The 11765-nt window shown below is 44.5% G+C and overlaps 1 protein-coding gene across 2 annotated transcripts in view; it reads right to left on the reverse strand.

Annotated features, from left to right (window-relative positions):
• The window catches only part of PDSS1 (decaprenyl diphosphate synthase subunit 1), a 34217-nt gene extending 24559 nt beyond the window's left edge, over positions 1-9658 (reverse strand). Inside the window, exons 1-3 of one of the 2 annotated variants that reach the window (XM_019531766.1) lie at positions 9594-9658; positions 6008-6131; positions 5078-5208 (exon numbers count right to left, since the gene is read on the reverse strand). In XM_019531766.1, the coding sequence (XP_019387311.1) occupies positions 5078-5208; positions 6008-6131; positions 9594-9658 (320 nt within the window). Of the gene's footprint in view, positions 1-774; positions 811-5077; positions 5209-6007; positions 6132-9593 lie in introns of those variants that run through there. The other variant, XM_019531775.1, reaches the window with a different exon arrangement.
• Positions 9659-11765: the final 2107 nt, after the last annotated feature.

Below are 11765 nucleotides of genomic sequence, written 5' to 3' on the forward strand. Positions count from 1 at the left end.
CCGGGCCGTGGCTCTATCCCACGCCCCATCCCACCCCAGCTGGGCAGCGTCTACCCCTGCCCCCTCCCTCCTGCAGGAGGCATTGATCTGCCACCCACACCCTTTCCACCACAACAGACTTACCAGCTAGAGGCAACTGTATCAGAAATCAGATCATTAATCAGCTGATATGCTTCCTTAAATATCAGCTATTGGTATTGGTCCCCAAAGTCTTTATCGGTGCACCCCTAATAAGAACCCTAGTTTGGCCAGTGGCAAAGGCATTACTAGGTGCAATAGTACTTTAGGATTTCTCTTGTAATTTTGAAGGGTATGTCTGTTTCTCTGGTGAGTAACTTTTTCTCAAATGGTCCTCCCACCCTAATATTTTTACAGCTGCCTACCTTGTCTCCTATTTCAGCCCATCTGAAATATATTTCTACTTAAAAATTATAGCTGGGAAAGCTGTAGATTGCAGAACATGGGCCCAGCCAGGGTGTGTGATGATGCTGAGTATTTCTGTAGGTGTTGTGTGAAGAAACATAGGGGAAATGTGTGAAAACAGGATTCACACAATCCCAAATTAAGACCCCTTACCAGGATTCCAGCACTCAAAGCGATAAAGCCTCAACTATTAAAAAATAAGAAGCTATGGCACAAGGAACCTAACTACTGGGACTTACATTGATGGCAACAGGATTTTTAAGGGGAAAAGGAAAAATCACACTAGCACAAAACAATTTACGCGCTCCATTCACTAATTCTGTAATGAGGACACAAAGAACCTGAACGTACCATTTTCCTTTCAGCAGTCACAATAAAGTGAGCTTCCTGAAGAAAAACAAAGCAAAGGTAATCCATTGAGAATGGTTTAAGAGTCACTTCATCTAATTGGTACAACCACAGAACAGCTTGAAGGACAGGCATTATGTGGGTGGAGCTGTGTCTGTGTGCAGGGCCCCAGTGACTCCAGTAAGGTACTGCACAGACACCAGAATCAAGATCATCCTACAGGTTAAGGACATAACATTTTGTCTGATGTTCTAGCATCTAAAAGAACATGCAGGAACCCTTTCCCTTCCTACTGTTATTTATACAGCTAAAAGAATCGTATTTTACCAAGAAAAAAGGGAAAAAACAGGTAGGATCCAGAAGACCATGAAAAAATTGGGACTGAAAGGTAATGATATGCAGCAGCAGTAAGTCACCAAAGGCAGGGAGAAGATAGAAAAGTTGGAATCAAGAGAGTTGATAAAAATAGCCCTGCTCTCAGTATGTGTTGATCTTTAACAGAAGCAGTGGCAGGGTAAAGTATAATCAGGCACCAAAATTAATTTACTCATGTTCTCCCTCCCCTGGCAGATACAAATGCTGTACCCCTAATAATGTTCCAATTAGTTTCCTGCACTGTATGAAGGTCTGAAGCTCCTACAAAAGAAAAGCAAATTCAGATATAAATTAGGATAAGACTAATAAATATAAATGTGCTTCAGAAGAAAGATAATGTTTTTCTTCTGTGCTTTCCAAAAAAGAAAATTCCAAACTTGGAGGGAAAAATGAAAATCCTTCAAGCTAATGCTGTCAGAGAACAGAAATGGAATGACCAGAAAGCAATATTCTTCTCTTTAGGTGCCACCTGCACAGGATTTTCACACCTGGATAGTTTAAAAACCAAACAAAACCAAAACCAAACCAAGCTTGACAAACAATTCACCAATAGGAAATGAAAGCACAGCTATACAAATCAGTGATAAGTCAACACAACAGTATGAATAGAAAGTATGTGTTTGTATGTACTTAGTATATAGTATACAATGACTAATAAAGCTCCCAAAATTTAGTATCATCTACAATATGCTGTTAGAAGAATCATAAAGCTAGAAATTCCATGCAGAACATGGTCAACCGATAGAAGGGGATCTCTCAAAAATAAAACAAATTTATTCCTTGATTTGGTCTCTCCCACCATGAAAATGTGTCAGCATCTGTGGAGTGGAAACAGTGCACTGTGGACAAATTTGCATACATTTACAGAGATCTATCAGAGAGAAATAGGGATGGAACATGGAAAAAATGAGGAAAAGGAGGCTGGATACGCATTTGACTGGGATGGTTTAGGAATGTGCATCTTGCATGTTTGCAAGGGGTTGGACCTAGATGACTTGAGGTCCCTTCCAAACCAACAATTCTTTTTACCCTTCCAAAGCATTGTGATTTTCTTTCCCAGCATACCATTCCAAGGGAATGAAGACCAAGGAAAGGAGTTACCTAGTTTATGTCAACACAAGTGAAAGAAGTGAAACATCACAAATGGTTCAGAGTAATGAGGCGCAGCCCACACTGAAAATCAACACTGCAAAAAACGCTAGGGACACCAGTTTGATGATCTGCACTTATGTTCTGGGAGTATAGAGTCTTGATTATCACAATCTGGGTTGGCACTGAACACACTTGGTACTGTACTGTGAAATAATATACAGGCTGACATGAGTTGTAGGCTGGTACTTTAGGGTTCATTTCAGTCCTGGTTGAGAGGTCATTGTTGAGCATAAACCAATACCTCAAATCACTCTTCTGAGATTTAGACAAATAGGAACACGGGAACTGGAAAAAAATTTATGGGTCATCAAATCCATTCCTTTGTTATGAGAGGCACCATGCCATATAATCCCTTTCGTACATTCTTTTTTAAAACTACTTTGGATTTTTGCTCCCACTATTCTGACAGCAAGGCTGTTTCAGAAATTGCTATACTGGCTAGCAGCCATCTAATCTGAAACAAATTCCTTCATGGCCAATGCATGCCCATTTAATCTTTTGCTAACACTGCCCTTCAGCTTAAATAGCTCCTCTCCCTCCCCTGACCCTCAGTGTACTTACAGACAATCATATTCCCTATCAGGCTTCATTCTGGCAGACTAAACAAACCAAGGGGTTTGTTTATTTTGCTAGACTAAACCATCCTGCAGGGTGCTGTCGATGGCTGAATAAGAAGAGGAAGACCTAGGACAACCTGGGCCACCAACATCAAAGACTGGACAGGATTAAAACTGACTGATCGTACAAGGATTGCAAAAGACCAGGAAGAATGGGAAAAAAAAAGTTACTGTTACGTCAAAGATGCCCCAAAGGTTGGTGCGGCCTCAGGACTGACTTGACTTGACTTGACACAACTTGACGAAACAAACCAAGTTCTTCTAGTCTCCTCTCATCCTAGTAGCCTTCCTCTACATTTGTTCGTTTCAATTCCAGGTCCCTTCCAGGCCTATGCATCTCTGTGTGCTTAAAAGCGTCAAAGGACAATAATCTTTTTTTAAGTGTGGATAACTAGAACTCTACATAGTGTTACAGGCGAAGCCCCACCAGCCTCTTGTACGATGACCCAAATTATTCCCTCTCTCTTGAAATACATCTTCAGAAGTATCCTAGGATCACATTTAACTTTCCCACAGCTATATGCCATTGGTAACTTAGCCATTGTGGCTGCTGACAGACGTGAACCCCCACCCCTGCCCCCAAAAAGCAGGCATGAACCCCCCCACTACTGCATTCCCCAAAAAACAAAACAGCATTTTATTTACTGGAAGAGAAAGTCCCTCAATTTGACCTGGCTCCCCTGCATCTGAATAGATCACATGCTTCAGCAGGACTTTTTGCTGTTTTTACCTAAAGTTGATTCAATCAACTATTAGATAAATGCACCAAAAAATCCCACTGAAGCATGTAATCGACACAGACGTTGGGTAAGACGGGTCAGAATAATGCGTTGCCTCTTCTGGGCATGTGCTCCACTTGGTGTGGGGGTGTGCACAGCTTAAAGCACTGTTTTTTTTCCATGTCTGTAAGCAGCCTCTGTGACCAACTGGGATGTCCTGGCCCATCTACATCTCAATTCTGTCAGGTCATAGTGGAAGTCTTGGTTATCAGTCTTTAATAGTATCACCTCGCAGCTGTATTATTAAAAAGGATCTTACTTTTTTTACTCCAACCCTTGGATTATCCAGTTTTTTTTCTGCACGATGTCCCAAACTTCTTCTGTATTGATGATGACTTCAACAACTCCACTAGTAACCTCCGGACACCCTGATTCTTTCCTTTTCAACACAACCCCTTGCCTTCTCTCCTTTAACCAATATAGGGAGCATAATCACACGTCACGGACATTTCCAAGAGATCTTTCTTCTACTTGAACACCAGGAGAACAGCCAGACCAAAGAAAGCCAGACAAAAAAAATGCTAAAACACCAGAGAATCCCCGGAGGCAAGAGACTTAAATTCAGAATTCCAAACGAGAAGCAATGGAAGGCAGAAGGGTCTGTTTTAACTCTTCTTCTTACCCCACTAACAGTCAAAATCTTCCATGAATGCTGACATGAAGGAAATGCCTGGAATACGTGAGCAAAGCGTTTACTATTAACATTGGCAGTATGCCAATAGCTTGTAGACAGCAGGTCTGATAACTCTGCTCTACTATAGATGCTCTCAAGGGTCACACAACTCGAAGACTTCAGGAAATAATACCACGCCCTTGAGCTAAGAATCTAAATACATGGCAGTGAAAATCCTGCACCAGTGACATCTTTGGAGAAAATACATCTCATTGCTCAGAACACCTGAAAAGTACCAACTGCTTCCTGGGTTATCTTCTTTAATTACAAAAAATGTGTCTCTCCTACAAGGAACTTCTATCAGAGAAGAATTTGTTAACTATAGGGATGCTTATATAATTGCCAAATAATTCTGACGAAGTGTGAACTGGGTCACAGTGGTACAAGTAGCAACAGAGTATTTATATAGCAAGATGTGACCAAAATCCTTTCAAATACTGTAAATGTGGATCTTACTTACCCTTCCACTGTTAAAACAAGAGTACATGTCACAATTCTCCCAGAAACATGCATACAAAAAATAAGCTCCTCGTGAAAATTAATAATATGTCATGAGGATGAAATGCTGTTAGCAATAGGAAGCTAAACTGAAATTTGGAGGTGACCTTGCTGTTTTGATAAGGTTACTGGACATATTTCATGGAATTTTAAACTTAAGATTTATCAGATTTTTTCATTCCCATCTATAAATTTCAAGACCAAAGACTCACCTGGAGTTATTGTAATGAATATTGCATGCCCTTGCCATTAGCACCACAATCATTGGTCGAAAGGCTTTCCCTCTTCCATCAAAGTAATATTCACACATTTCCCTAAGTTCTGCTGTACATACAAGTAGTTCCTGCAAGCCAAAAGAAAATATCAATATCAAAATTACAAAACTGACCTGTTGATATAAATGAACAGAATATTAGGAACATGCAATCAAATCCTCTGTTTGTGGTCTGTTTTTAGCTTCTTCAACGTATGCTGGAATTAGTTTTAGTGCTCTTCACAGTACATAGTTTAGAGCAACTCTTCATACTGCCTTGAAAAAAAGATTGCTTCATAGTGCTGTGAAATAGAGTTTGCAAGATTATAAAATGTTATAATTCTCCATGTACAGAATTGAATTATTGGAAGGTCATCTTAAATTTGTCTCCCCCACCACTGCTATAGGCAAAGCAGCAGTGGAGAGGCAAGCAGTCACAGGGGAGCAGGTGGTGGGGTAAACGAGCAGTCTGACCCCAGCCTCTTGCCCCTGCTGCCTGCTCCCCTCCACTTGTCCCCCCTGCTGCCTGCCCGCTCCCGCTGATGCCTTCGCTGCACCCATGCAGTGCCTGTGCCCCCTTGCGCCTGCACCCTGTGTGCTACCTACTGTCCTTGCCATATACCCTCAGTCACAGCTCAAGCTGTGGCCCAGGGAGGGTACGGAGCACATGGTGGCTCCAGCCCCTGCTCAGCTTGTAATATCATCAAGCTTGTAATGATGTACTCCTCAACTTTATTTTACAGTTAAGAGGGAATCAGATGATAATCAAATAAGGATGATATCAAAATAAATCTTACTTCAATTTTGTAAGCTTTTAGGAGATATTAAATAAAAACCTTGTAAGTCAGAAACACCTGACTGTTCTAGAGCATTCATCAAGATGTCTCACCTTTTTAATATCCTCATAGAGATTCTCCAGGTCTTTCCTACCAAGTTTAAAAGGGTCCTGATATTTTTCATCGCTAACCGTTTTGCTACAGCTGCATGCTCGTGATGCTGTTGTATGATGAAGCCTGGTAACAGTATTATTCAAAAGAATAAAAGTGCTTATGTGACCTTTTTTTTTCTTTACAAAACAGAAATAATCAAAGTTGTTTCCTTCCCACCCTCAAAATCTTTAAACAAACAACTAAAAACTGAAACACAAAGCAGCCTGTTGCTTTCTTTCACTTCCAGCCAATTTTGTTTAGCATGGTTATGTGCCAGTACATATTTAATATGACTCACATTATGGGATGCTAGGTAAAATGCAATATTTGAGAAAATGTAGTAAGTAAACTAGAGAGGACCTTTTGGAAATATAAAATCATTTTTTTCTCTGATAAAGTATTTTCAGGTGCAATCAAAACCTCTTGCACCTTAATGACAACAGAATTCCTGTACTATCTCTCCCTGCCTCCGAAAAGATATTTTCTGTTATTTAAATACATGCTGTTTTATGCATTCAGTCATTGTGGCTGAACACGTGGATCAAATTTATTTCTCAAAAGAGAGGCATAATGCAAAGAAATAAACTAAATAATGCAGTGTGTCTGGGCCCTTTCTGGTTGTACCAGGATTCATGAGCAGGGATCTGGGTTTTCTGTGTGCAGTGGAAAGATGCGGATTTTCCACTTTACAGGAGAAAAACATGGGAAACCACAGGTTTACCCTTGTAGGCCGGCAGTTTCAGCCTGCAAGGGGCTGTGGGAAGTGGGACTCAGGAGGCACCATGTGCATGTATGTGGAAACATGCACTTGGCCACCAGACAGCATTGGGGAGAACAGCTCCCTCCATGTCAGTCTTACCTCAATCCTGGGTAAGCTTTTTGAGACAATTATCCTGGCACATGTCCACGAAGGGCCAGCAGGGGAGATTATGCTTAGGGGCAACCAACACGGGTTCATTAGAGGCAGGTCCTGTCAGACCAACCTGATGGCCTTCTATGACCAGGTCACAAAAAACTTAGACGCAAGGGAAGCAGCGGACATAGTCTTCCTGGACTTTAGGAAGGCCTTCAACATGGTCTCTCACCCCATTCTCATAAAAAAAACCTAGGGGACTGTGGTGTCGACACCTATGCAGTCAAATGGGTCACTAACTGGCTGGACGGCCACACCCAGAGAGTGGCAGTGGACGGGTCATTTTCGACCTGGGCAGTGGGGTTCCACAGGGCTCGGTCCTCGGGCCTGCACTGTTCAGCTTCTTCATCAGCAGCTTGGATGAGGGGGTAAAAAGCACCCTGTTCAAATTCATAGAGAACACTAAGATGTGAGGGGAAGTGGGCATGCTAGAAAGGAGGAATAGGCTGCAATCGGACAGGTTACAGGGGCAGGCAGATGAGAACAGGATGGGTTTCAACACTGACAAGTGCAAAGTAATGCACCTGGGGAGGAAGAACCAGCAGCAGACTTACAGGCTGAGGAACTCCCTTCTTGTCAGTGCAGAGGCAGAAAAGGATCTTGGAGTTGTCATTGATGCCAAGATGAATATGGGCCCACAGCATGGAGATGCAGTTAGGAAGGCCAACCGCACCTTGTCATGCATCCACAGATGCATCTCAAGCAGGTACAAGGAGGTGATCCTCCCCCTCTGTGCGGCACTGGTCAGGCCGCAGTTGGAGTACTGCGTCCAGTTCTGGGCACCGCACTTCAGGAGGGATGTGGACAACATGGAGAGGGTCCAGAGGGCCACTCGCATGATTGGGGGCAGCAGGGCAGGCCCTACGAGGAGAGGCTAAGGGATCTGAACCTGTTCAGCCTCCACAAGAGAAGGCTGAGGGGGGATCTAGTGGCCGTTTACAAACTAGTCAGAGGGGACCAGCAGGCATTGGGCTAGTCCCTGTTCCCCTGAGCACTACCGGGAGTAACAAGGAATAACGGCCATAAGTTGACTGAGAATAGATTCAGGCTAGATATCAAGAGGCGCTACTTCACTGTCAGGGCGGCTAGGATCTGGAACCAACTTCCAAGGGAAGTGGTGCTCGCTTCTACCCTGGGGGTCTTCAAAAGGAGGCTAGATAATTACCCAGCTGGGGTCATTTGACCCCAGCATCCTTTCCTGCCCATGGCAGGGGGTTGCATTTGGTGATCTGCTCAGGTCCCTTCCGACCCTACCAACTATGAAACTATGAAAGTCTATGGCAGGGGGGCACGTGCCTCCCCCCACTCTGATTTCTGAGCCCATAGTGGGGTGTGGCACTGCAGTCTGGCCAGACCAGCTCTGGGCAGGAGCTGCCTCTGCAGCTCAGCACGTCAGATCCAGCATGAGAAGGAGTGCTGCACCACCTTGGTGAGGCACTCCTCCTGCCCAGGAGCAGTGGGGGCACAGCTCTGCACTTCTGCACCTTACCTTGGCAGCCATGGCAGCACAGCACTCCCTCCCATGCCGGATCCTACCCACTGGGCCAAGGAGGCAGCTTCTGCCCGGAAGCCAGGCTGCAATCCCGCTATGGGTGCAGAAATCTGGTAGAGCACGTGCCCCCCCTCCTCACACCCTTCTTCCTCATACACCCACCCTCTTCCTCAGACATTGGGGAGCTAGGGTGTGGGAGCAAGGAGCAGTGGGTCAGGAATAAAGGGCACTAGCAGAGTTGGAGGAGGCTGTGAGTTGGGTGTGAAGGGCACCTGCAAGTTCAGGGGAATGTGGGTCTGGAGTAAGGGCACCAGCAAGGCCAGGAGACTATGGATTGGGAGTGAGGGGCACCAGTAGGGCTGGGGGGGTTATGGTTTGGGAGTGAAGGGCAACAGCATGGGCAGTGGCAGGGCACCGGCATGATTGCTCAGTGCCACAAGGCAGCGAGGGGGGACAAGACAGGACACAGCTGCAGCTGGACCCATGTCTTGATGAGAAAAGGGCACAGGAGGAGCTCTGATTTTCCATGATAAAAAGAAATAAAATCAAATGCCAAAACATAGTTATTTAGAATTTATTCCGTTATAATGATCAAAGCACTGGCAGGCTTCCAAACTGCTTTAAAATTGCAAATATATCAATAAAACGTTGTGTTCAACTGATATATATAGATATCTACATAGAGATATATGTACAATGATGTTTCATTTTAATCATAGAAAGATGTGAATTTTGGGGTTTTTAATCATAGAATTTGGGATTTTTTTTGTTTAAGTCAGAAGATTCTGGATTTTTAAACAGAGAAAACCAGGATCCTGTTCATGAGGCACAACTACTTTTCTCTACTAGGCACTGCTTGCTGGGAGGGCTATACCACCTTATTGTGTCCCCATTATTTAGAAGTGAACCTCTGGGCATTTCTGTACGCTTATTTCCATAGCAAGAGCATCTAGGACTAATTCCTTGCCATGGCAACATAAAGTATTAAACGATTTATGTTAAACTGGTCTATTAGATATTATGTGGAACCATCTCATTTGACAGTTCAAATTCAAAGGCCACAACTTCAATTACGCAATCCACCCAATAATTGTTTCTTAATCTACTTAAGCAGTTACAGAAGTCTGGATTTTCAACTTACCTCCAAAATATACTACGCAGTTTTGGAAATGATAGAAATGAACTTCTCTCTTGTAAACAGTGCATCTGCATAAAGAAAAGTAAAGTTCACTTTCTTTTAAATCAACACCTTTAAATCGTGAGAAACATTTGATCATAAACAAGTGCTTATTTGTTAATAGTGCTCCAGCTCCTCCTCTAATAGACAAGAGAGTTATAAAACTCAGTAGTAAAAGGTAGCATTGCATCAGTTCCTTATAAAATATGCTCTTGTACAAGATATATTGTCACTTAAGTACTGACTGGATCAGCATTTATGAATACAGGAGTTGCGACCAAATGTGGAGTTATCTTCTAAACTATCAGCCTCTGTAAGTTGTACGTTCAAAACCTAGATTGTGCTCTCAGGGAAGGCACAGCCTCTTTTGAGAGCTCTTTATCCATCAGGTAAATCTGGCCTCTGCTTTCAGAGCCAAAGGACATGCCTCCTTCCAGGAACCGCTTTCCCATTGAATGGTTTTGTTCAGCGTGGCTCCTGCAGCACTCACCATTCACACCCATTATTTCCTATCAGTTGCCAAGAATGCAACCTCCTAAACCACAAAAATGTTTCCTCATTTGTGAAAACTGAGGGATGAGAGGAAGCTTACTCAGTTCACACATTATATTGTTCCCACCAAACTATGTTCAAACGTGAACACCGCCAGTCTTGCTCTGTTCCCAGCTGCAGCAACAGGAACCAGCAACAGTAAAGGTCTGAACCTAAATGCAGAACCTAATCTACAGGGTTATTTAACCAGAAGGACCCGGTGCTGCAATCGGCACACACTTACTGAGTGAGCCAGCTCCACGCATGATACATGGAGGAAAGTAATCACAAACAGGCCTAGCAATCACCTAGAAAGAACACAGGAGATTCCCAAGTCACTTTTACCCCTCAGTTGTCCCCCAGCACATGGGGAAAGAGAGGAGTCTCCAGCCAAGGTGTTTCCTTGTACAAAAGGAATAAGGAAGAATACTTCACTGGCTTCAGGCTCTTTCCCTCCTGACTTTTAGATGGACAAAAAGAAAAAAGGAAAAAAAAAAAAAAAAAGACAGGTCTGCACCTATCCCAAATGACCTAAAGAAATGAAAGCAAACAAGAGGTCAGACCCAGACAAGTGCTGAGCATTCACCCCAGTACAACTGCCTGGGGTGGTCGACCAGTGCTTTGCCTATCCAGGGATCCCAACTTAAGGGGCAGGGGAAAGACAACTCCAGGGCTTGTGCAGATTATGATGGCAGTAGTTAAAGTTGTGTATGAGATACAGCCATCATTTCAATGATAACAGGATCCTGTTTCCTTGTAAAGCCTACCAAATATCAGGAGAAAAGAGCTGGGTTTCCTTTGGTCTATCTCTGTGCCCCAGACTACATCTCAGGAACTGGGTGTGAGAATTACAAATGAGCTTTTCCCAAGCACAGCACGCTCCACTGCTATTTAGTGACTTGTACAAGACAACCGAGACACCGGCAGCCTTTTCTCTTCTCACATTTGGCTAAAACACGCGAGTCAACACAGCACAGTATTTCTCAGCGCAATCCTGGTTAGCACTTCAACCTTGAGAGGGCGTCATGAAATACAACAGAAGCTAAAAAAGAACTCAACAAACCTATTTTGACCCGGAAAAAAGGCAGTTATTTAATTCCCAAACAAGCACCGAGGGTCAGAAAGGAGAACCTCCCCTGCCCCCAAGCGAGCAGAGCTCTTCCATCCCGACTAGGACTTAAGCCACCCTAAATTCATTTCCCGCTTCCCGTTTTCACACGATCAAGGCCTCAGCATGGGATGAATCCCGTAGGGCCCTGCTACACCCACAAATCAGAGACAGCTACAAAACGAGCGGGAGTTGCTGCCCGTTTCCAAGCGCTCGCTTTCCAGCTGTTCTCGGCTCGCGACACCTGGCAGCCCCGCGGGTCCCGCGCCAGCACGTCGCACGGCGGCGCCGCCCTCCCTCCACCGCGGCACGTGCGCGAGGCCGAGCAGGGGCCTGAAAGTCACTTCACAAAGGAGCCGGTCCGGCCCCCACCCCCGGGAGACTAGGGGCCCGAGCCCGCAGGGAGCCTGGGTCACTTTCCAGGGCGGCGGCGGCGACCGAGCCACGTGCGGGACCGCGCAGGAGCCCGCCCCAACCCGCTCATTCCCGCGCCTCTT

Source organism: Crocodylus porosus, unplaced genomic scaffold (assembly GCF_001723895.1).
Source record: "Crocodylus porosus isolate Cpor-Errol unplaced genomic scaffold, CroPor_comp1, whole genome shotgun sequence".
NCBI classification, from domain to species: Eukaryota; Metazoa; Chordata; order Crocodylia; family Crocodylidae; genus Crocodylus; species Crocodylus porosus.